Below are 26,746 nucleotides of genomic sequence, written 5' to 3'. Positions count from 1 at the left end.
GTCGAGCTCGAGCTGGGCAAGCTCGAGCTCGACTCGGCTCGTGTGCAGCCCTAGCCGCTGTCGAAGTTCTTTCTGCGCCGCCGCCGTCGGACGATCCAGCGCCACCGCCGGTTGCCTTTTGAAGTTTCCGCTGCCGTGGGTGTCTCTCTTTTCTGCCGTCGGACGATCCAGCGCCGTCACGCCTCTGCGCCGCCGTCTAGGGACGATCCAGCGCCGTCACGCCTCTCGCCGTCGTCCCTGCGCCGCCGCCGTCGGACGATCCAGCGCCGTCACGCCTCTCGCCGCCGCCTTGGTTTCCGTGTGGCGCTGGTGTTTCAGCCGCTGCTGTGTTGTCTTGTTGCTGCGTCTGTCTTGACTGCTTGTGATGGCGGAAGAGATCGCACCTAAAAGTGATGTGGCCTTTGATGCGGGCAGCGCTCCCAAGAGCGAGAACTTGCCGGTCCAGGTCACGCCCATTCGTCTGACTAAAGATAACTATCTCTCTTGGTCTGCTGCTCTCGAGATTGGGATAACGAGCCGTGGTCGTCTCCCCTATATCACAGGCGACAAACCGGCGCCCAGCAAAATTGATCCTCAATGGGCGACTTGGGTGTTGGAAGACAGTCAGGTTAAGGTGTGGATCATCAGCTCTGTGTCCGCTGATATTCAGCCTCTTATTCTGCGGAAGCCGACTTCGTTTGATATGTGGACTGTGCTTGCGAGGATGTATGGTCGCAAGAAAAGGGTTCTGCGTACGTACCTGATTAAACGCAGATTTATTCTCTGAAACAGGGTGACTTGTCTTTTGCCTCCTTCTATGCAGCCCTGAAAACTAAGTGGGAGGAACTTGATTATCATGTGAATGATAACTGGGACTGTGGTTCCGATCATGCCCGGTACTGGGAAAAGGAATGGATGGATCGGACGTTCCTTTTCCTTGGAGGCTTGCGTGATGAGTTTGAATCCATTCGGAGTCAAATTCTCAACTGTAATGAGATTCCTGGAATAGAAGATGTATATGCCAGAGTGGAATCCGAGGAACAAAGACGCCAAGTGATGCAGATTGACCCCAGTCATGGGAGTGGTCCCTCGGCTCTTGTTAGCCGTTCTTCTGTGCCTAGCCAACGCCCTGTTAGGCGATGTACCCATTGTCACAAGTCAGGACATTCTGTTGACTTTTGTTGGGATCTTCACCCTGAGAAGAGACTTGTTCGTGGTCGCCCTCCGTCTAGTCAGCGAGGTTCTCTTGTGCAGGACTCAAATCAGAGTGGTTCTTTAAGTGGTGGCTTTCCCCGGATCAAATCAAGGAACTACAAGCTTACATCAGTCGCCTTTCTACTACGTCAGAGGATACATCTACGTCTGATGGAGCTAAGTTAGCTCAGGCTCTTGTTGCTACTAGTGATCAAGGTAATTCCCCTCCCGGTGATTGGATTGTTGATAGTGGGGCTACTCATCATATGACCGGGGACCCTAAGATGTTTCAAGAATACAAGTTGACTTCTGGGCAGCAGCGTGTTTCTATGGCTGATGGTTCTTCTATTTCTGTGGCTGGAAAAGGGAGTTTATCATTACTGAACAAATATTGTCTTCATAATGCCCTGCATGTTCCTAATATTCCCGTAAATTTGTTATCTGTTATTACCAAAGAGCTAAACTGTAATCTAATATTCTCTGCTGATCGTTGTTTACTACAGGACTTGGGGACGGGGCAGAAGATTGGGATTGGTTCGGCTATTGATGGTCTCTACAGAATGCCAGTACAGGTTGCCTCTGCTTTGATTTCAGCCACCAGTGGACAGTTGCCTGTCGTGGAGGACAGATCCGTTATTATGCGCTGGCACGAGAGACTTGGTCATCTTCCTTTTCAGTTGATTAAACAGTTGTTTCCTAAGATGTTTCAGTCTGTTTCTTTGGACACCTTCGCCTGTGAAGTGTGTCAGTTGTCTAAGCATGTTAGGGCCTCGTACCCTATTTCGTTCAATAAAACCAGCCGTCCATTTGCTTTGGTTCACTCTGATGTTTGGGGTCCTTCGGGAGTACCCACTTGTCGTGGTTTTCATTATTTCATGACTCTTATTGATGACTACTCTCGGTGTACGTTCGTGTATTTGTTGAAAGAACGTAGTGAAGTTCCCGGCATTGTCAAAAACTTCGTTGCATTTGTTGAAACTCAATTCCAGACCTCTGTTCAGGCCCTTCGTACTGACAATGCTCGAGAGTATGTCTCCCAATCCCTTGATGACTTCTTGCGAAGCAAGGGTATTATACATGAAACATCCTGTAGCTACACACCTCCTCAGAATGGCGTGGCTGAAAGGAAGAACTGTCATTTGTTACATGTCACCCGGCCCATTATGTTTCAACGTCGTGTCCCTAAGCGGTACTGGGGTGATGCACTTCTCACTAGTGCTCATCTCATTAACCGTATGCCTACTCGTGTGTTGAATGGTCATTCCCCTTATTCTGTTTTGTGGCCTACTCAAAATCCCTGGCCTTTGACCCCTCGGGTGTTTGGGTGTGTTTGCTTTGTCCATGATCATAGTCTCACTCTCAAGAAACTTGATCATCGGTCCATCAAAGCGGTCTTTTTGGGGTATTCCTCCACCCAGAAGGGATACAAGTGTGTCGATCCTAGCACTTCCAGAGTATATGTCTCCAGGGATGTTACCTTTCATGAACATGAGGCATACTTTCATGCGAATCCTCTTCAGGGGAAGTGTCTAGGTGAGAGAGTGGAAGAGTATTCTTCGCATCAGTTGATTCAGTTCACGAATTTCTTGGATTACACGGCTAGTTCTCCGAGTGTGGTAGACACAGTCAGTGAGGACAGAGACAGTCAGATGGAGGGGGGCCCTGTGGAAGAACAGTCTCGTGATCATTTGTTTGGTCAGGTATACAACAGGAAGAAGAAGGATGTGATGGAGGTCGTTGATGTTACCAATCCCAATCTTGTGAGCTCCCCGGATGATCCAAGTCCAATGAATGAAGATCTTCCCATAGCCCTGCGCAAAGGCACCAGGTCATGTACTTCTCATCCTATTCAGAGATTTGTTTCGTATGCTAAACTCAGTAAAGACTATAAGTGCTTTATTACCTCTTTATCTATGGCTGTTATTCCCAGGTCAGTGGAAGATGTCAGGGAGGATCCTAAATGGCTACAGGCCATGCCAGAGGAGATGGACGCCCTGGCAAAGAACAATACGTGGGAGGTTGTTGATATTCCCAAGGGAACTCACTTAGTTGGTTCCAAGTGGGTGTTTACTGTGAAGTACAAACCTGATGGCACTGTAGAAAGATATAAAGCTCGTCTCGTTGCAAAGGGGTTTAGCCAGAAATATGGAATTGACTATCTTGAGACGTTTGCTCCCGTTGCTAAACTGAAGACAGTAAGGGTCATCTTAGCTCTGGCAGTACAAAAGAAGTGGAGCATGGACCAACTTGATGTCAAGAACGCCTTCTTGAATGGTCACCTTGAGGAAGAAGTCTATATGAGCATGCCGCCTGGATATGCGCAGAACGGAAAGTGTTGTTATCTCAAGAAAGCATTGTGTGGCCTCAAGCAGTCCCCTAGAGCGTGGTTTGAAAGACTAAGGGTTGTGATGAAGACTAATGGATATAAACAGGGAAATGGTAATCACACCCTCTTCATCAAGCAGAGAAATGGTCTGGTGAGCCTTCTACTTGTATATGTTGATGATATGATTGTCACATGTGATGACGAAGAAGAAAAAAGGAAGATGAAAGAAACGTTAGCTGCTGAATTCGATCTCAAAGATCTGGGTAAATTGAAGTATTTTTTGGGAATTGAGATCGCACGATCTGAGACTGGACTTGTTATGAGCCAAAGGAAATACACTTTAGATCTTCTAAAAGAGACAGGTAAACTGGGATGCAGGCCCTTTCTTACTCCAATGGAGTCTGGCACAAGGATAAGTATCAAAACTGGGACGATCTTGGATGAGGAAGGAAAAGGAAGGTATCAGCGGCTGGTTGGTAAACTCATTTATCTCACTCTTACTCGCCCGGATATTACGTATGCTGTGGGTGTGTTAAGTCAGTTTATGCATGCCACTACTGATTGTCATTGGAAAAGTGTTGAAAGAGTATTGGGATACTTAAAGAATGACCCAGGGAAAGGACTGCTCTATACTCGACAAGGTCAACTCAGCATTGAAGGATACTCTGACGCCGACTGGGCAGGATGCACAGATACTAGAAGGTCTACCACAGGATACTGCATCTTTCTTGGAGGTAACCTGGTGGTATGGAGAAGTAAAAGACAAGAAGTTTGTTCCAGGTCCAGTGCTGAGGCTGAATACAGGGCGGTTGCTATGGGGGATGGCTCAAAATTCTTTTAGCAGGTATTGGGGTGAAAATGGAAGAGAAGATGAGGATGTATTGTGACAACAAGTCGGCTATTAACTTGGCAAACAATCCAGTCCTGCACGACAGAACCAAACATGTGGAGATCGATCGCCACTTCATACGGGAACGCATAGATTCAAAGGAGTTGATCCTGCCCTATATGAAGTCTGAAGATCAAGTTGCTGATGTCTTAACTAAGTCTTTATGTACATCTCAATTTGAGAAAAATGTTAGCAAGCTTGGCATGTTTGACATGTATGCCAAGCTTGAGGGGGAGTGTTAAAATAGATTGTAATGGGGAACCGGGTCCATATCTGGACCCGGTCCCATGGGGCATGGATACCGAGGCTGGCTCGGTACCCTAGGCGGCACTCTTTCTCTCCCTCATATATATTCTTCACTTACGTGTAATTGTTGAGTTAAGTGAATAGATTTTCTCTCTCCTAGGGTTGCGGTGGTGCACCTAGGTTAGAGCTTCCCCGTGGTTTTTTACCTCTTTCTAAGGTTTTTCCACGTATACCGTGTGTTCCTTTCTTCTTCCTTCGTGTGTTGCGTGTTTCTACAATGAGAAAGGTGCCACATGTTCTAAGTTCACAATAAATCCATCTTGGAGAAAAAGCGACCAATCTTTGGTTGCCTACATCACTTTGACACTCTCTTAGGAAGTATTGGCTACTCTTTCAAATGATGACACTGCAGCAGAGCTATGGACTCATTTATCTCAGACTTATTCTCATATATCAGAGGCATGGATTCTATTTTTGAAGAAAGAATTTCAGAATTTGAAGAAGGGTTCAATGTCAGTCATGGAGTATTTCAGATAAGGACAAAGTACAACGGCTTATAAATGGCTTAGGACCTGATTTTGACATGCTTACTATAGCACTGCAGTGTCTTCCACAGCTGCCCACTTTTGAAGAACTACAGGTAAAGCTTCTTCATCACGAGAATATCATGAAGCACAGAGCAAAAGAGAAAGATTCAACCAGTTTTCATTCAATGCTTGCTACAAAGACTTTTGTAGGTTATGGACGAGGGAAGGGAGGACAACAAGGAGGCAGGGGTAGATGTCGTTTTGGACATGGAGGATGAGGCATTTTTCCTACACCCATCATCCCAAGGAGCTTACTACAGGAAATCAAAAACGAATCCCACATGCTTCCAATGCAATAAAAGGGGACATGTGAAAGCTGATTGTTGGTTTAACCTGCAGAATAAAGAAAAAATGCATAAGCTTGAAAATAGACTAGTAACTCTCGGGGAATGAGGATACCACCAGGAAATGTACATTAGGTCTTATTGTCAGCCCTGTCACAAATGACGGTCAAGCAAAATGAGCAAGGACAGTGGTACGTTGATTCGGGGCAGACTCACATGTGACGGGCGATGCGGGTAAACTATCTAATCTATCTCCTTATCTTGGGAAAGGTAGCATAGTTACGGGTGACAGATCTCATCACTCCATCAGTCATATTGGCAAATGCACAAATTCACATGTCAAAATCGTCTCTTCCTTTGTCAATGTTCTTCTCGGTCCTAATATTAAAAAGAATATTGTGTTTGTTGCTAAACTTGTTGATGATCAGCATACCGTTGAATTTACTCATTCTTCTGTCTATGTTAAGGATCTTCAAATGAACGAGATATTCACTGAAGGGGAACGATGTGGAGAGTCGAGACATGTATGTCTTCAAGGAGAACCCAATCACCTCTTCAGTTTCTTCAGTCCCTGTTCTTCGGTTGGAGCCATCGAAGCCTTCTTCAGAGTTATCAAAGTTTTTCAGTTCTAATTCGTTGATTATCTCTAGCTATTGTAATAAGCAGAACTCTAGCACAGTCGTTGGGTCATTGTAGTAGAAGTTTTGTTGAAAGTCTTCTTTCTAGCAATCTTATTCCAAAGTCTAGTTTGTCACCTCCTTCAAAGTCTAAGAAGTGCTCAAGTTGTGAACTCTATAAGAATCACGTTCTTCCATTTCATATTATTAATAAAAGAGCTTCAAGGCCTTTTGAAATTGTTTGCTCTGACGTTTGAGGACCCGCTCCTATTCCTTCTTTATTTGGAAGCCGATATTATGTCATTTTCATTTTATTCCCGCTATACTTGGATATATTTCATGAAACATAAACATGAAGTATTTCAAATATTTCAAAATTTTCATTCCATGGTTAAAACAAAATTTTCCTATGATATTGTCCATCTGCAATGTAATGGTGGAGGAGAGTATGCGTCAAACAATTTATTGCCTCTCTTCCAGATATTGGAATAGGACGACAAATTTATTGCCCATATAACCTGCAACAAAATGGAGTTGCAGAAAAGAAACATCATCATATAATAGAGAGTGCTATAAGCATGTTACATGACGGCAATGTGCCCCATTAGCCTTCACGTGGAGGCTTTTCATACATCGGTCTACATTATAAATCGTCTCCCTATGTCCATCTTGAATGGGAAATCCCCATATTATATTTTGTTTGATCAACATCCATGCTATAATGAACTATGTGTTTTTGGGTGTGTATGTTATGTGCATATTGATTCATCTTTGAGAAATAAGTTTCAAGACAAGGCAGAAAAGTGCAGATTTATAGGACATGCAGACAAGTATAAAGGATATTGATGTTATGATCCCACTTCAAAATGTATTAGAACCTCCAGAAATGTTGTTTTTGATAGACATGATTTTGGCATAGACGTGTCAAATCAAGTGCAACCCAGAATAGTGGAGATGTATGAACCATGGTTAAGTGCTGATCTTTTTACCAATATAGAGCAGACATCAATCCACCATCCATTCATCCTTGAACAATAGAGAGGGTTTAAGCAGCCATTACGCCGATGAAGAACGTCCTATTGACTGCTTTTCTGGACAAGTATATGTTAGAAAAGCTAGAGAAAAGAGGCCAAGTAGTCTAGAGGTAACCACTACTGAACAACGGCAAAGATCGATTTGCATTTGGCATCCAATTCAACAATGGGTGAGTCATGATACATTTCTCTTGATTTTTAACTATTTACGTCTCAAACTCACAAAGTAGGATCTCAATCAAGCTGTCAAATAGCAACAATGGATTGAAGCTATGAATGAAGAAATGGAACCTCTTCATGAGTGTCAGACTTGGGATGCGATACCACAACCAAAAGGAGGGAATGTTGCTGGTTCTAAATGAGTTTATAACATAAAATATAAACCCGATGGGAGCATTGAAAGATATAAGGCACGACTTGTTGCTTGGAGTTTCACGCAACAATACGACGAAAATTATGATGAAACTTTTAGTCCGGTGGTTAAAATGGGTACAATACGTATCATCATATCTTTAGCTATTGATCAAGGAAGGACACTCAATTAGATGGATGTTAAGAACGCATTCTTGCATGGATATTTGAAGGAAGAAATTTATATGGAACAACTCCCAGGCTAAGTCACCTGGAAGCTGCAATTTGACTGTTGCACCCGTGTCGACACGACTCGAGTACGGGTGCAGCTTGGATTTGCACCCGACTCGGGTCAATTTTGGACACGCACCCGACTCGCGTTTGACTCGAGTCGAGTGCGGTCAAACCTCGTCAAGCCTATTTTCGTCTTTTTTTGATATTTTTTATTTAAAAAATTTTTAACGTTAAAAAGAGGGTTTAACACTTTGTCACATGGGTACTCCTCGAGGAGTACCCGCACAGTACGGGTACAACTCGGGTACAGGTACGGGTACAGCCCTAGGTACAACAGGGTATTGCGTTGACCGTACCGGGTGCGGTCAACGCACCCAAGGTCATTTTTGACCTTTTTCAGACTCGGTCAAAGTTGATTGAGTTCAAATTTGTCTGATTTTAATGTTAACGATTTTTACATTTTAACTTCTTAAACCATTTTAACATTAAAATTTTCGAAACCCTCATTTTAATGTACCACTTCCCTCTTTTTTCTTCATTTTAACTTCTATATATGTATGGGCATGTGTGTGTACGGCCGTACCCTCGCACCCAAGTTTTTTAAAAATGGTCCGTACCCGCACCGGCACCCGTACCCGCGTACCCATACCTATGTGACATAGGTTTAACATTTTTTTTTCCATTTCAGTGTTCTGTCATGGTTTTTTTTGTTTTTTGTTTACTTGTTTAATGTTTGTACTTTGTAAGCATGTTAATGCTTAATATGTTACATTCATATACACAATACATTATAACTTATAAGTATGTAATATATAATATTCATATATAATTTATCCATAAAGTGTGTAGTGTAGAGTATATAAAGTATAAACTATAGTGTATACTCTAAATTTCTTAATTCTTATATGTGTGTGTATGTGTCTATATATATATTATAATAATAAATTAATAATAACAAATAAATATTCTCGCCGCACCGCCGCACCTAAATTTTTGAGGATGTGCCACACCGGCACTGGCACCCGCACCCTGCACCTAGGTGACATAGCCCCTAGGATATGCAGAAAAAGATCCTTCAATTTGGGTGTGCAAATTGAAAAAGTCTCTGTATGGGTTAAAACAAGCATCTCGTTCTTGGTTTAAGAGTTTTTCTTTACAGATTCAAGGTTTTGGCTTTAGAAAATGTTTGTTGGATCATTCCTCATTTGGCTACCAAAAGAAAGGTATCACAACTCACTGCCTCCATATGACCTTCTTTTGGAGCAGGCATAAACTGAGAAACCTGAATTAAAAACATAAACAATATCAAGCCTGGTAACTAAAAGATATTGTAACATGCCAACAATGCTTTGATATCTTGTAGGATTGACATAAGCCTCCCCATCTTCAGAACTTAATCTCTGATGTAACACACTAGGAGTAGTAACCGGTCTACAATTTGTCATGCCCGTCTTTTCCAAAAGATTAAGAGTATGCTTTTGCTGCATGAGTGTTAGTGTGTCCCCTTGTCTATCAACCTCTACCCCAAGAAAGTATTTACCATAAGAATGACGATGGGGATCATGGACATGAGATAATCACTTATATAGATGCAGACTGGGCAGGTGATCCAGATGAGAGGAGATTGGTGAGGTTATTGTGTTTTCATAAGTAATAATTTTGTGTCTTGGAGCAGCCGAAAACAAAAGGCTGTGGCACGATCTAGTATCGAGGCAGAATACTGGTCAATGGCTGCAGGCATAGCAGAAGCTACTTGGATTAAACATTTGTTGAATGATTTAGGGGAGAAGATTGCTTGCTCAGTGCTCCTATGTGACAATCAAAGCACAATTAATATTACTTTTAATCCCATTTAGCATAGCAGGACCAAGCACAATGAAATTGATCAACATTTTATTCAAAAAAGGGTTGAGCAAAAGGAGATAGAGCCTCAACATGTTAGAAGTGTAGAACTAAAGATCAACTGGCAAACTTATTTACTAAAGGATTAACAAGATGACAATTCTGGTTGCTAAAGAACAAGCTGTACATGATGCAAGACCATGTACAACTTGAGGGAGGCCGTTATAAAGTTTGGGACATGATGTCTGGATCCAGATCCAGATCCAGATGTCATATTAGGTGTTTCGTTTTTAATGCTATGTTTTCTCATTAAGGGCATGGCTGTAATATTCTTTGTTTTTAATAGGACTTATTGTGTAAAAGATTGATGTGATAATATAATCTTAGGGTTCAGTAGACATTTACTGCTGTTGCTGTCCCTATACTTTGGCACTTTTCTCCTTCTTTCTTGTTTTTTGGTTCATAAGTCTTTGGTTGATGACACAGTAATCTGATATTACAAAATTTTAAATTTTCTCTCTCTGCAAGCCGAAAAAAAAGGTTTGAATCCCTCTCGCGCTAAGGGTTTCAATTCAGTCACTTTCGAGGGTTTCTACTTTGAAACACTCGGCAATGACGGAGGGCTTCTACTTTGAAACACTTAGCAATGGACGAGGGTTTCGTCTTTTTTGTTTTTTTCCAGCAAGCCTTTTGCCGGAAGGTCACAGAAGAGAGAGAGAGAGAAAGCAAAGTGAGGTGGGCAGGGGTTATGGCACGCCTCTTCCTGCCATCACCTCTCCCCTAAAGTTGAGATCTGTAGGAGAGGTCAGACTAAACCAGCAATCCCTCTAACCTAAAATATGTGGATTTCAGACCCTTCTTGGATTTGAAATCCATGGATGTTAAAATCGGCGTTAACACTGTGGATCTCTCAGGTAGATCCAAGTTTGGATCTGAGATCCACAGCTATCAAACATGCCCTAAGATCGTCATATTAGCAAAGAATCAATGAAACTTCCAATGAGTACTTAATTGACCTGTCTACTAAACATTCTTTCTACTACTTTCAACCTTGAAAGTAAATTCCATTTAAAGAAGAAAAATAAAACATAAAAGGTACACTTTCATTTATAACTCATACAAGAATGAAATTTGTACCTTTTCTAATTCCACAATGCCTAGTTCATGTTCATCTCGTTGTAACAGTGCTAGGCCAAGCATATAATGAGCCTGCAAATATTAAATATGTCACCAAGTGAAGAAAAGATTAACATGATGATGTCAATATTGGGTAAAATAACATAAAAACCATTGTAAAAGATGAAGGTAAAGCTGGCATAATTCAGCTGTACAACCATTATTCACAGAATGAAGCAGAAATTCAAACGTCAAAACCGCAAAATTACCTAAGGAAACAAGAAAAGAGTGCTACAAACTAGAGCAAGATACAATAGGCCAAAAGAAAAACAGTTGTTCATTAACTGCCAGTAATGGCCTAAGCCCCTAATCAACCTTTTTTGCTGGATAGTAGATACTGTTTCTTATCTTGTCATACTAAAATGTTGCCACAAGAAGTCATTTTACCAAACTAATTGGTTCTTATAATAGTTAAACTACATATTTATAACTGATAAGTCATCGCTGTTCTCTTTCTATTGTTGTTGTTGTTCTTGATTGCATTCATCAACTTCTGGATCATCAAATGAAATTGCTATGACTATAGCAACAACTAAGGGATGGCAGTAATATACCAAAAAAACAACAAAAAAAAACAATAATAATAATGAACGATTAATATGTAAATTGAATCAAATGACCAATAAAGGCTTCACCCCTCAAAGCTGCACTAGTAGATCGATTTGAGCCAGCAGAAAGACTTTTTAATTAATGATATCTAATCAAATAATTTACAGAAATTTCTGCAAGGATTGGAACAAAACTAAATTGGTATATTCAAGACAACACTAGCTTGGTAGTCTGAGGCCTAAAAAGCATCAGCAAAAAAGAATGACATTACAAAGGAATTAACAAAGAGGGTAGACAGTTAAGTGTTTGGAGGGAGTTCGCCAATAGAAAAATTAAGAATTATGGGCTGATACATGTTGTAGCTTGGATAGGAAACAATAAAAAAACAGGACTGAAACTGCAAAGAACAAGTAAAAGGACAGGGTAAATGATCTGCAATTCATGTGAGCATTACCAAGTTTACAGCAGTTCTTAATACACTACTTTCAGTTTTCTGAAGCTTAGATTAGGCAAGATTATGATTATATGAACAATTGTTCAAAGTGTAACTTCAGCTTATAGTTCTATGATATATCCAATTTCCAACCAAATGGTTGATGAGTTGCTGCATTTTATTCCAAAACACGTCTATTTTAACAATGGTAAAGACACTCATTGACACAAATGATTACAAGAAACATTTTCCCTTCTTGCGAACAGATGTCTTCCAATAGCACGATATAAGCACATCAAGCCATCAAGCTTCTTTGTGGTGCGAGGAATGTCTGCTGCCTATGTACATTTTCCTCTTCTTTCTTCCTCCTCCCTCCTCATTCTTCTTCTCTCCTCCGCCTTTTTCCTCCTTTCTTCTTCTTTCTTCCAACTAACTCCTCCCTCCTCCTCCACCCTTTCTTCCCTCACTTTTTTCATCCTCTCTTTCCTCTTCCTCCTTTTTGTCCCTTGTTTTCCTCTGGGTAAGTGCCACACCCAAGGAGCACCCACAGGCACATCCCCATCGTGCAGATGTGAGTGTAACACCCAAAATGCGGGATCCATGTTACACAGTTCTTAGCCACGCCATTTGTACATTGTCAACCTTTGCAGCAGTAGGTAAAGATTATGAAAACTCATGTCATGCTCTATTCTCTGACTCCAGCTCAACAACTTCTATTGTCAACATAATAGGGAATTCTTCAATTAGTACCAAAAGGATATGCAGAAAGTCCATGTTGAAAGGTATATTCAAAACCTTTTCATAATGATCACGCTCATACCTTCTAAAGAACTACCAAAGTTTGACCCTTCCGTGCCATATGCAGTTTGTATTTTGTAGGGACCTTGTTGGAAACAAAACAATGGATGGAAAAAAGAGTGATTGGTTGTGTGAAGCGATGATACTGATATTTCGCATACTGCTTCTATTGGGGAGTTTAGAAACCATATGGCCCAACTTCGATTATCCCAACGAAAAGTTCAAACCTTCATTGCATGGATGTCACCTCCCTTGGGGTTTGTTAAGTTAAATGTTGATGCGGCTGCTAGAACAAATCCAGGAGACTTAGCGGCTGGTGGTTTATTTCGCAATGATAATGGTGAATGGTTATTTGGCTTCACTTGTCGTGCGGGTTATATGGTCATATAACTAAGGCAGAACTCATTGCTATTCTTCATGGTTTGAAAATGGCCTGGGAACGTGGCTTTCGTAAAGTTATTGTTGAATCAGATTCCTTATTAGCTGTGAACAAGGTTCTAAAAGACCTGCAGCCTCGTGATCCTTTATTCCAGATAGTGAAACAATGTCAAGAATTACTGAGACGTGATTGGGAGTGTGTCTTATGTCATACATACAGAGAAGCTAATATGTGTGCGGATTTTCTTGCCTCATGGGCTTTTCAAGGATCTTTTGGAGTGACCATTCTTTCCAATCCACCTGGTCATTTGCATCGATTGATTGAGGAGGATCTGATTGGTGTAGCTCGACCTCGTGCTATAGTTAGTTAATGCGGTTCTAAACCGCTCCTATGTACCAAAAAAAAAGAAGATGTTCAGGCATTGTGCCTTTGTTATTCTCAAGTTATACCTCGTGGACAAGGTGCTATTTGAAGCAGGAGGGAATCTGTTACATCTCAGGATATAAGTGGCAAAGAACAGAACAAGGACCAGGGTTTGGAAGCTAAGGTAGATATGGTTTGTGTAAGGAAAAGGTTACAGATGAAGAATAAGGATCCAACAAAATCCAGTCCAACCAAATAAAACCCAGGAGGCCAGGAGTACAAAGAGACCTGTAATTCCAAAGTATGTGTGGAAAATAACACTCTCTCTCTCTCTCTCTCATATCTTTGTCCCTGTTTCTGCCCTAATATGTTCTTGAACTAGTTACCCCAATCAAGATCAAGGCAACATATGACCTTTTCCTTCTTGTTATAATACAGATACATGAAAGACTAAATGCGTATGAACTTCCTCTGGCAGTTTTAATTGATAAGCAACCTTTCAGCTTCTGCAAATTACTTAAGGGCACAAATAATGAGTAGAAAGTTCATGGCAATTAGCACAATTGCATGTAAATTTCCATAAGCACAAAACCTTAAGCAATACCTAGCCCCTTACCTAAAACTCTCTATCTGCTTGGTGTCGAAAACTAGAACATGTGATTGTATCAATTGCTGGTTGAGCCTTGAGATCATAGAGGATTCCATCTTGAGCACGAAGCGTATACTAGCAACTGAAATTGTGGCGAAATGAGATCAATACTAGTGTAATGTTGGTGGCGGTTGACTATAAATAGCTTCAAAAGGCTGTCAAGTGATAAGAAGTGTTATAAGAGGATTCACCCATTGATATATAATTATGTATATGGGCCCAGAGTCAGGCTGTTCACTAGTGAAGAAAAGAAGACAGGTCTGTGGCTGCAGGCTTCTATTCCCAATCTCTGAGTCACCATCTATTTGTGGGTGACATGCAGCAGTTAATTACAATTGAACACCCCGCAACCTCAAACAAGTTGGATAAAATGAAGTGACAAATTTTATCTGTGTCACTTAGTACTAATCAAGGTATTTCATGCAGCTTCCCAACACTATTTAGAAATGTAGCAGCCATCAATTGAGCAGTAAAGGAATAGACCAGCGATATAAAATGGTCATACATTGTCACCGATCTGTCATGGAGCTTTGGTAATTGCTCTATGAAATCCATGGAAATACCATGACATACTGCTGCAGTCATCCTGGTGTCGTAAGTGTCTGATATACTGATATTTGTTTCTTGGCAGACTGCACATGCTCGGATACAGGCTTGAGTGATGCGACACACTCCAGGCCACCAAAATTTTTGTTTATGTCTATAACAGGTGCCAGAATAGCCAGCTTCTAGAGACTCATGACAATGCTAGAAATTTGTGGTATCAATGAAGAGTCCTTAGAATTAGAACATGATAATGAGGTACAGAAATTACTCCTTCTAGCCTTTTCTCAAGACAGAACGAAATCATACTTGCAGTGTTCAGACTCAATATGCTGCCAAAGAGTAATAGTGAGGACAAAAAGCACAATAATGACTTGTTTTTAACAACTGATTCCTTCATTTTGTAAGAGTGCTTCTGCAGCTTGTTGTCACCCCCTTTTTGATATATAATCTGAAAATCACAATCAAGCAGTTTGAGGATCTAAGCTATTGTGCAGTTGTGATGACTCCCTATTCTAGCAAAAGTTAAGATTTCAATCATCGCCGCATAAGAGAAAACCAGAGCCCCAGTATATATGGCCACAATTTTTGAACAGCAAGCACAATTGCCACTACTTCCCCTTTATATGAAGTCATACTATGAAATGCTCGCCCCTGGCCTTGCTTAAAAGGGCAATCAAATGTCCTTGTAGTGTCATGGAAGCTTCCGTACTCACTCCAGAAGCATCTATTTCAATGAAGACTGATCTGGAAAATCAGGAAAATGTAGAATAGGTGCAACAGTTGTGTCTCTCTTGAGAAGATTGGAAGCTTTATCAGCAGCATCATTCCAAGAAATTGCATCTCTCTTTAACAGACCAGTAAGGGACAAGTGATGAGACCATAAGGACAAATAAACCATTGAGAACAGCATGTTAGACCTAAAGAAACTCAACCACTCAGAAATAACTTCTACCTTGTCCTTCTCCTTGAATAAACCTGTTTGTGAGATTACATGTCCAAGTTAGCTGATAGTAGATTTACCGAATGTACGTTTGGACAAAATGCAGCTCTTGGTATATGGGAAATCATCACTGCAATTTAATGATACCCAATCCTTAAATCTAACTTAAGAAGTATGCAGAATTGTATAGTCATGTAACACGTCAAACCAATTCCTCCACTCTAGGTATCGGAAATCTATCTTTGATAGTTATTGCACTAAGAGCTCGACAATCAATGCAAAACAACCCAGTTACTTTTTAACAAGTAAAACAGGAGAAGAATACGGGTTGTTCCCATACTAACTATCCCATTGCTTAGCATCTATCTGACAACTTTTTCAGTTTCAGTTTTCTATAAATACAGATACCTGTAAGATCACAGCAATTCAAGGTTCTATGCAGGTTCCAGCGGAACTTATGTCCAACTGAGCACTCAGGTGGGAAAGTTATAGGTGCCTCAAAGGCAGCATGGCACCCAAGAAGCATATGTTACAGTGCATCAGATAGTTCTGAACATCCTTATAATCCAGCAAAAACTGATCAGAGTCCTTAGTAGTCAATATTTTCTAACCGCAAAACAAAACAACCAGTTACCATCTTTTCTTTTAACAAGTAAAACAGGAGCAGAATACAGGTTGTTTCCATACTAACTATCCCATTGTTTAACATCTATGATCTATCTGACATTTTTTCAGTTTCAGTTTTCTATAAATACAGATACCTGTAAGAATACAGATACCTGTAAGATCACACAGTTCAAGGTTCTATGCAGGTTCCAGCGGAACTTATGTCCAACTGAGCACTCAGGTGGGAGAGTTGTATGTGCCTCAAAGACATCATGGTGCGCCAGAACCATGTGTTACAGTGCATCAGATAGTTCTGAACATTCTTATAATCCAGCATAAACTGATCAGAGCCCTTAGTCGTCAATATTTTCTAACTGCAACAAAGAAAATTGGCTGGCCTTCTTGTAGGATTTTTAAAGTGCCCAATGTATTTGCTTCAGCGACAGGCATGCCATCTTTCGTAGTGGTTCAGACCTCTTTGTATTTGTATTGAAACATCATAACCATTTTCCAAAGTCCTACCTTAGCCTTTGCCGAACACCCTAAGCTATTAGAAGCCTAAAAATAACTCTCGTAGGAAAAATGCATAGCAACAGCCAATCCATTGTTCTGAAAATAAACTTATGCTTCTGCACAGTAACCTTCACAAGGGATTACTATCTCGAACTACATTGAAATTTGCCTGGTCAAGAATGACATACTCAGCAGACTTAGCTGCCTTGTTACATATGAAATTATGGATCGAACTCATATCAATCAGAATACTAACTCATCTCTCATTGAATTTGCTATTCCCTCTCATGATTCTCCAGCTGGTAATGCCCGTCAAAGCAAGCAGCGGTATCCCATCCATCCACTGATGTGTTTTCACACCTGCTCCACTGTCTTTGCCACCATTCCACAATGTTATGCCAGGCTGGGCTGCACCAGCCAGAAGGTAATCATGAGGCCCGCCATGTTCATGGTGGTCCAGGAAGGTCAGGCGTCTAAGGGCAGACTGATTACATCAAACCATCAAACAAAGACCATGCCGCCACCATCGAAAGCTTATCATGGGTGACATGGCCGCAGATAATTTTTTGAAATTCCCTTATCATGGATAACTTATTCAGAAGAAGGAAGGATGCAGAAAAATGTGAGAAGACCCGCTAAAACTATAAGTATAACCCGATTCCAATGGAAAAGGAATCAGGTCATGAATAATAGAGAAAGAAAGGCGCAAAATTAGCTTGACTATTTAAGGTTATACGAAGAAAAAATGGCTGCATGTGCCATCCAGTCACCCTAAGGTGCAAAACTATTAAGCATTGAAGAATCCACAGAGTTAGCAATGCGAAGACCTTCACGGAACCGCTATCAAGCTCCAAAGCCGTTTTACAATCCCTTTCCACCTTATCCCATTCACTGCACAAAGCTCGAAAAACAAGGAGGAAAACTTGATAAATAGAACAAGAAAAAATGAACGAAGACAAAGAACAGGAAGGCTACGAAGAAGAAAAGGAATAAAGGATACGCAGGACACAAACCTCCTCTTCCGGTAGCAAATCGCCCTATTAGTCCAATAAACTGGCCGATCAGGGCAGAGGGTAATGGCCTGCAACCGTTGTCAAAACATAAGCAACGGATGAAGAGTCAAATTCTGGAAGAAAAAACACAAAGAAAGAAAGAACGAACGAAAAAGGAACGGAGGCACTCGTAGAACTAAAAACAAACAGGGCAAGGAGAAAGAAGAAGGTTGGATTGGTAACGACTGTCGTAAAATTACCTCCGTATAGGCCTCGATGGCAGCACCGATGCGATCTTTCTTGAAGAATGTATTGCCTTCCTGCTTCAGAAGCTCCGCCTGTCTCTCCGCACTCGCAAACGTCGGCGCCATCGCTGAACCCTTCCGGGTCGCTTTTGCGGGCGGCAGCGACAGAGCGATGCGCAGGAACAGAAAGTGCGGAAAAGAAATCAATCCAAGTCAAGGGCATCCCCCTTGCCCCTTGCTTTAAGCGCCCTGCGACTTTGTCAACTGATTATGGGCTTCTTCTTCTTCTTCAAGTCCAAATTTGACTGCTAGCCCTAACAGCCGACGATCACAGGAACAACCACATAATGAACAACCCAAAAGGGGAAGATGGCAAAGGCAAAAGGCTTTGGTGATAATGATAACAATAACAATTACGCCTGATGGCTGCCCTCCCTCGCCGCTGCTTTGTCTAAGCTTCAAAAGATGGACACAGAGAAGGGGAGGGGCTATTGCAAAACTGGTCCCTGCCTTGCGGGCTGTATATTGCAAACGCGCATTCTTTATACCATCAGCGAAGTATTTACTAAAGGAAGACGTCACTTCACATGGATAAGATGATAGCTCTGTCCTTAGAGCATGGCATTCTGCGACAGTTGATCTTATTTTTAAATTTTAAAACTCTGTTTTCCATTCCCAGTCTGCAGGAAGGAATTTGCCAGCAAAGCTGCAACGATATCAGCACACAACAAATAGATAGGCACACTGAAGAAGTGAGGGGAAAAAAAAGACAGTAGCAAAGAAGATTCAATACACTGAAAGAGAACCACACCTTTCCATCTTTCGGAAAAGAAGGGGATAAGCCTATTTGACATAGAAAGTAGTCTTTTGAAACATGAGTATCCAACACCAAATTTTTTTCTTAATTTAGCAAGCTGATGTCAAGCAAAATTTATCAAATAGATCCCAACGCACCGAGTGTTGAACTCTTACGGATGCAAACAGACAAGATTTTTCAAAAATAAAGTCACCAACTTGTGTTTTTCATTATCCATTAGTTGTTATGGATTGAAATTTGGTGTTATTTTAAAACTTAAACATTATGATTTGCACACCATTTAAGTTGATGGTTAAGTATTTGAAAATCGGATTCGATCCATATAATTTATATTCTTCTGGAGATACAACTCTAAACTTGAATTAAAAGAGGGGTTCGAAATGAAAGAGCTTTCCACTCATTCTTTACGGTGGTTCCCACACTCAGGTGGACACAATAGAGCTTGAGTATGGAGGTGAGACGAGACTTCTAGTTTATCAAAGCCTTGCATGCTCTTATAGATTATCTTTGGAGGCAGTCAACTTGCTATAATCAGACATCGAATCGAATTCGTCAAATTGCAGGTTCAGCTGAGTAGATGAATATCTACAAAGTTTACAATATTTAGTTGTTGATCAGAAAATTGCATACATACTGACCCCCGGAGCCACAGGCAAAGCAAAGATTGAAAAGTTTTAAAACCACTTACGTAAGTCAACTTTTGGCATGATGGACGAAGTAAAACTTGTTTCAGACATGTTCATGCGTGGAGATGCGGTATCCAAATTCTCAGCCACTTTGGCTTCTTCTATTCTACCTTCTTTGTGCCGGCACCAAAGTTTAAAGGCATGGCATAGGGAGTGTAAAGCCCAACGTTTTCCTTTTCCTTTATTTATTGCAAAAACTTTAATATGGATATAGGCTATAAATGTTAGATTTAATAATTGTTAAGTCTAGCTGAAACGGTCAACTATGTCATAAAGGGGTGCAATTATGAAAAAATAAAGGGGTTAATTAAAATAAAGGGGTTAATTAATATATGCATGGTTGGATGTAGTAATTGAAGATGTTAAATGTGAAATTAAGGAAGAATGAGGGCAGCCGAGAAGCCATTCTCATAAAATTCGTAAGGAGGTGTTGTTGCTCATGTATTGGCCATGTTTAACCTTATATTGCAGCATTTTAGGTTCCCATTTGCTGCAGCCATAGAAGGAAGGCCCATGAACTAGAAATTGGGGAAGAGTGGGAGTTGATTCTTGTTTTTCCTATATCTTGAAGTGAAGCTCAAGAGCTAAGAGGGACTGGTTTATGTCTGTCATCTGCGTCTTGAGGATCAAAGAAGCTGGGGAGCAGCTGGTCGAAACAAGGGGCTGCACAGTTAGAGTGACTCTGGGAATCCTGCTGAATCGCCTTGGAATGGCAGCCCTGCAAACACATCGAATTGACTGCACCTTGGAGCAACAAGGTATGGAAATGTTCAGACCATATGTGCAACATGTAGTCCATGTACACAAGCATACTAGAGTGTGTATGTATAGTTATGTGTAGATTTATTTAGAAGGATTTGGAGAAGGGAATAAGTTCTGTACCAAGAGCATGCAGCAACCTGTATCTCTTTGTGCTATAACCTGTACAATGGTCGGACAACAAAAAATAGGAAATATACGGCTAAGAATATAACTGTAGTAGTGAAGATTGTAGTGTACAACAATCTAAGTTCGAGTATAGCAATAAGTTTTAATCTTGTTTACCATATTCAATTACAAATATGGATATATTGCATATAAGACATGGATATATTGCATATAAGACTTGCGTAAATGTAGCTATGTAATCATGTATGTACATAGATGTGTGTGCATGTACATTTGAGAGCATGAATAAAGTTGTTGTATTAGAACGTCATGCTGGAAATGACACAAAACTTCAAAAAGGAAAAATCAGGTTTACAAGAAACTTAGCTCAGTGAGGCAACATACCTGTAAGGGCCCGTTTGATGGCTGGAAATATGGAAATGGAAAAAAAATTCTAGAAAAAAATTTCTGGAATTGGTGAATGGGAAATAAAATTCCATATTTCCAAATCCACCTTGTGTTTGTTAACTTGGAAATATTTTTCTGAAAAAAAAATTCTTCGTTTGGTGGAAATGGTGGAAATGGTGAGGAAGAAGGAGGAAGAAGAGAAGGAAGGAAGATGAAGAAGGGAGCGAGGGAGGAAGAATGGAAGGAAGGGAGGAGGAGGAAGAAGGAGGAGGAAGAAGGGGTGCAATTATGGAAAAATAAAGGGGTTAATTAATATATGCGTGGTTGGAGGTAGTAATTGAAGATGTTAAATGTGAAATTAAGGAAGAATGAGGGCAGCCGAGAAGCCATTCTCATAAAATTCATAAGGAGGTGTTGTTGCTCATGCATTGGCCCTATTTAACTCTATATTGCAGCATTTTAGGTTCCCATTTGCTGCAGCCATAGACGGAAAGCCCATGAACTAGAAATTGAGGAAGAGTGGGAGTTGATTCTTGTTTTTCCTGTATCTTGGAGTGAAGCTCAAGAGCTAAGAGGGACTGGTTTACGTGTCTCTATGTCACCAGGGTGCGGCAACCCTGGTGACGAACCTGCGTCGACGCGACGCGGGTGCAAGTGCGGGTGCAACCCAGATTTGCACCCAACCCGCACCCTATTGATACTCCTTTGCGGGCAGTCAGAGGGGTGGCATAACTCCACAGTCAGGAAGTGGGGAGAATCCGAGAGGGCGTCGTTGAGGATGGCTGCCGGCAGCACCTTCAGGACTGACACAGCCTCCGCCGAAGCAGCAGAAGAAGAGTGAGTAGTCAGTGAAGGGGAAGGGTGCACCTTACCCTTCGTCTTGGTGTACAGATTCTTCATCTCTAGTGGTCTCCGCTTCAATGGCGGCAGTGACTGCTGGCACAACAGAAAGAGAGAGAGAGAGAGAGAGAGAGAGAGAGAGAGAGAGAGAGAGAAGAGGGTCTCTATCCTGGAATGGAGAGCGTGGAGCAGCTAGGGCATCATCGTCCTGGACTGAGCGTGGGGAGGGTGATTTTTTCCTTTTTCCCCTTTTCTGCATATTTTTATAATAATTCTTCTTTCACTCATGGACGAACCTTATGATCTTAATTAAACAAGTAGGCTTCACTTCCTGAAATTTCCAAAAAATGACTATTTTTTTAACACATCTCAAACATGGGGCTCAAGTAAAAGTTCAACTTTCCCAAATATGTGCATCCTTGCAGCCATATGGTCCATTTCTTTACTGTTTAATCAATAAAACATTACGGCGCTATTTATTCTTCCTTTTAAATTGATTAAATTTGTGACCTAGACCGCTTTTATTCAGACAGACAACACCAATATCCGTTTGTAAAGTATGACTTATAAAAGATTGTCAAATAACATAAATGGGTTAAACTCAACCAACTGCAATTCAATATATACATATATTAGTATGATCAAACTTGAGATACCATCGCTTCCGGCGACAACTGTGAGAGAAAGAGAGAACGAGGGTGAAGTTAGTTTTTTTTACATAAATACACTCGCCGCACCACAATTTTTTGAGATGTATTGCACCGGCACCCGCACCCGCACCCTACTCACTGGTGACATAGACGTGTCTATTGTCTGCATCTTGGAGGACCAAAGAAGCTAGGGAGCTGCTGGTTGAAACAAGGGGCTGCACAATTAGAGTGACTCTGGGAATCCTGCTGAATCGCCTTGGAGTGGCAGCCCTGCAAACACATCGAATTGACTGCACCTTGGAGCAATAAGGTATGGAAATGTTCAGACCATATGTGCAGCATGTAGTCCATGTAAATTTTGTTGTGTCTATAGATAAAGACACAAGCATACTAGAGTGTATATGTAGAGTTATGTGCAGATTTATTTAGAAGGATTTGGAGAAGAGAATCAGTTCTGTACCAAGAACATGCAACAACCTGTATCTTTTTATGCTATGACTTGTACAATGGTCGAACAATGAAAAATAGGAAGTATACGGCTAAGAATATAACTGTAGTAGTGAATATTGCAGTTTACAACAATCTAAGTTCGAGTATAGCAATAAGTTTTAATCTTGTTTACCATATTCAATTAAAAATAGGGATATATTGCATATAAGACTTGCGTAAATGTATCTATGTAATCATGTATATACATAGATGTGTGTGCATGTACATTTGAGAGCATGAATAAAGTTGTTGTATTAGAACGTCATGCTGGAAATGACACAAAACATCAAAAAGGAAAAATCAAGCTTACAAGAAACTTAGCATGCAGTGAGGCAACATGCCTGTAAGGGCCCGTTTGATGGCTGGAAATATGGAAATGAAAAAAAAATTCTAGAAAAAAAATTTTGGAATTGGTGAATGGGAAATAAAATTTCATATTTCCAAATCCAGCTTGTGTTTGTTAACTTGAAAATATTTTTCTGAAAAAAAATTTCTTCGTTTGGTGGAAATGGTGAGGAAGAAGGAGGAAGAAGGAAAGGAAGGAGGAGGGGGAGGAGGAAGGGAATGAGGGAGGAGGAAGGAGAAAGAAACACCCACGGTAAGCCCTTCTTCCTCCTCCTCCTTCCTTCTCTTCTTTCTCCTTCCTCCGCCTCCCTTCCTTCTCCCTCTTCCTCCGCCTCCCTTCCTCCTCCCTCCCCTTCCTTCTCCCTCTTCCTCTGCCCCCCTTCCCTTCTTCCCTTTTCCTCCTCCCTCTTCCTTCGCCTCCGTTCTTCCTCCTTTGCCTCCGTTCTTCCCCCTTCTTCCTCCTCCGCCTCCCTTCCCTTCCTCCTTTTTCTGCCTCCCTTCTTCCTCCTCCCTCTTCCTTCGCCTCCCTTCCCTTCTTCCCTTTTCCGCCTTCCTTCTTCCTCCCCCTCTTTCCCTTTTTCCTCCTCCCTCTTCCTCCGCCTCCCTTCCCTTTCTGATCCTTCCTTCTCCGCCTCCCTTTTCCACCTCCCTCCTTCCCTTCTTCCTCCTTCTTCTTCCTCCCTCCCTTCTTCCTCCTCCCTCCTTCCCTTCTTCCTCCTCCCTCCCTTCTTCCTCCTCCCTCCTTCCCTTCTTCCTCCTCCCTCCTTTCTTCCTCCTCCCTCCTTCCCTGATTCCTCCTCCTTCTTCCTCCCTCCTTCCTTGCTTCCTCCTTCTTCCTCCTTCCTCCTTATTGAATGTATTGAAAATGGTGAAGCCGTGAGACAAACCAAATCCTGATTTTTTAGTCTGAAAAAAATCAGATTGTCTTTTAAGAGGTTGGCTAACTGGGTCTCTCAGAGAAGAAGTCCTAGGTTTAGTCGTCTGCACAAGTATGGAGAACATTGACAGCAGCATTTGCTCAGGAATCGAAAGACAGGGAGATCATGTTGACAAGAAAGCTACAACTCTATCATAAACAAGATAAGCATGTCATTGAATATGTTTCTGGTTTTAAAGCTATATGTGATGAACTTGCAGCAATAGAGAAGCCTCTTGGGGACAACGATAAAGTGTTTTGGCTCGTTAATGGTCTTGGACCAAGATATGAGTTGTTTATGACCTCCATCCTCAAGCTGCCAGTTCCATCCTACCTTGATGTGGTGTCTTTACTTCAAGGGCATGAAAAGATCAAAGATCTACATGCAGGAGAAACTAGGTTGAACAACCAAATGGCCTTCTTCACACAATAGTCCAGCAATCAAAATAATAGAAGCACTACAACAACAATCTGTGCAATACCAATAACAATCGGTTCAACTCCAAGGGACGTGGCTTCAATCCAGCAACTCAGACTCGAAATCAGCAAGGATTGGCCAATGGAGAGACGAACAAATCCAAGGTACCATGTCAGATTTGTGGCCTAAATAATCATAGTGCTTTTAAATGTTATCATAGGTTTGATCATGCTTATCAACCACGTGATATGCCATGGGCATTTGCTGCTATAAAAATCACTGATCCTACTGATCAAGACCGGTTTCCTGACACTGGAGCAAGCTCTCATGTGACTGATGATCCAGATAAACTCAAAAGCTGAATTCCATATAAAGGAACAGAAAAAATCATAGTAGGAAATGGCCAACATCTTGATATTACACATATTGGAGTTGCCGGTATCCATGTGGGAATTCGCACAATTCCTATCAGCTCCCTTTGAAGAATGGCATGGACGACTTGGTCATCTACATCATAAAGTGTTATAATTTATGACTGCAAATAAGTTTATTGTGATGATAGAAAATTTGCCTAAATCTTTTACGTGTGCTGATTGTCAGATGGGGAAGGCATGTAGACTTCCATTTCTTTCTATTGATGATGATTGTGATTCTTTATTTACTAAAGTGCATTGTGACTTATGGGAACCGGCTCCTGTTGCGTCTTGCCAGAATCTAAAATATTATTTTGTGGATCAATTCTCTAGATATTCATGGATTTATCCTCTAAAACAGAAATCTGAATTTTTTGCCAAATTTCTTGAATTTCACAAAATGATTCAAACACAATTTGATGCAAAGCTCAGAGTTTTTCAAAGTGATGAAGGGGGCAAGTTTAACAGTTTGGTTCTCATGAATTAGTTAAAGGAGAACGACATCAAACATCAAAAATCCTATCAGAAGACGCCAAAGCAAAATGGTATGGTGGAAAGAAAACATAGATCAGTTACAAAATTGGGTCTTACTATGTTATTTCATAGTCATCTTCCAGCTCAATATTGGATCGAGGCTTTTTTCACTGCAGTATGGTTTATCAACTTACTTCCTTCACAAGTCTTGCACATGCAAAGTCCGTATGAGTTGCTTTTCAAGGAACGGCCTGATTATTCTTGTCTTTGTGCCTTTAGATCCAGATGTCATCCTTACATTTGAAGATATACAAATCATAAGTTTCAGCCCAAGTCATTACCCTGTGTATTTCTTGGATATAGCAAATCACTACACCAACTCCTAGACCCGTAACCTCTAATGCCGACTTTGTATCCTTTTCAGATTCATCCGATGAGCCTCATCTTAAATCACAACGTCTAGCCCAAATGCATAATTCCGAAGAACCTTCTCCTTCACCACCTATACCCATACCAGCCCCTACATCACTTCTCCAACTCGAGCCACCAAGTTCACCTTTAGTCCCATCGACTACCTCCTCCTCAACTCATCCTATGATTACTCGATCCAAATACGGCATTGTTAAACCTAAACCTAAGTATGTCCTTACTACTTCATCCATTCCAATTGAACCATCATATTACACCCTTTCCCTTAAACACCCAGGCTGGTATCAGACTATGAAAGAAGAAATGGTTGCTTTACAGGAAAATCATATTTGGGATCTCGTGCCTCATACACCAAACATGCATGTGATCGGGAGCCGCTGAGTCTTCAAAACTAAACTCAAAAGATATGGCAGCTTGAAAGGCTCAAAGTGCATCTCGTAGTACAAGGATATAGCCAAGTTCAAGGACTGTACTTCTTGGAAACTTTCTCACCAGTGGTAAAATTTGCTACTATAAGAATCGTACTTAGTCTAGCTCTTGCATTTGATTGGCCTCTCAAACAATTAGATGTCAAAAATGCATTTCTTAATGGCCATCTACGTGAGCTAGTTTATATTGAGCAACCTTTTGGATTTAAATATCCGTCCAAGCCAAATCATGTTTGTAGGTTAAAATGAGATATTTATGGATTGAAACAAGCACCTCGGGCGTAGTATGACTGATTTGCTCAATTCCTATTCTCTATGGACTTCATTTCCAGTGTCACCGATCCGTCTCCTTTTGTTCACAGACTTGAAAAATCTGTCACTATTCTATTACTATATGTTGATGATATCATTCTTACAGGTCATTTATAATGTCTTTCATCGTCATCGTCAGACAATAATTTGTTATTAATGATCTGGGTGATCTGAATTATTTCTTGTGAATTCAAGTTGCATGGACTTCCAAAGGTTTATTTATGCATCATCTAAATATGATCAAGACATTATCTCTAGAGCACAAATGCAACAATGTAAAATGGTGAGCACACCTATTATTGTCGGTTCCAAATCTCCTGAGAAAAATGATCCTCCTTATTCCAATGCTACCGCATATCGGAGTCTTGCAGAGGCACTTCAATACCTGACCTTTATACAGCCGGATCTCTCATATTCAGTAAATTTTGCATGTCCATTCATGCATGCCCCAACAATGAAGCATTTTCAAATCCTGAAACGCG

General features: G+C 41.0%; 1 protein-coding gene across 1 annotated transcript in view; it reads right to left on the bottom strand.

Moving 5' to 3' along the window:
* The window catches only part of LOC116257495 (E3 ubiquitin-protein ligase CHIP), a 30,836-nt gene extending 12,267 nt beyond the window's left edge, over window positions 1-18,569 (bottom strand). The window contains exons 1-4 of the mRNA XM_031634302.2: window positions 17,788-18,569; window positions 17,549-17,616; window positions 17,363-17,426; window positions 10,721-10,792 (exon numbers count right to left, since the gene is read on the bottom strand). Of these exons, the coding sequence (XP_031490162.1) occupies window positions 10,721-10,792; window positions 17,363-17,426; window positions 17,549-17,616; window positions 17,788-17,898 (315 nt within the window). The 5' untranslated portion in view covers window positions 17,899-18,569. The remainder of the gene's footprint in view (window positions 1-10,720; window positions 10,793-17,362; window positions 17,427-17,548; window positions 17,617-17,787) is intronic.
* Window positions 18,570-26,746: the final 8,177 nt, after the last annotated feature.

The sequence above is a fragment of the Nymphaea colorata genome, chromosome 7, assembly GCF_008831285.2.
Source record: "Nymphaea colorata isolate Beijing-Zhang1983 chromosome 7, ASM883128v2, whole genome shotgun sequence".
In the NCBI taxonomy this organism is placed as follows: domain Eukaryota; kingdom Viridiplantae; phylum Streptophyta; class Magnoliopsida; order Nymphaeales; family Nymphaeaceae; genus Nymphaea; species Nymphaea colorata.
The sequence above is the reverse complement of the archived record's forward strand: the minus strand, read 5'-3'. Positions and strand labels throughout refer to the sequence as shown.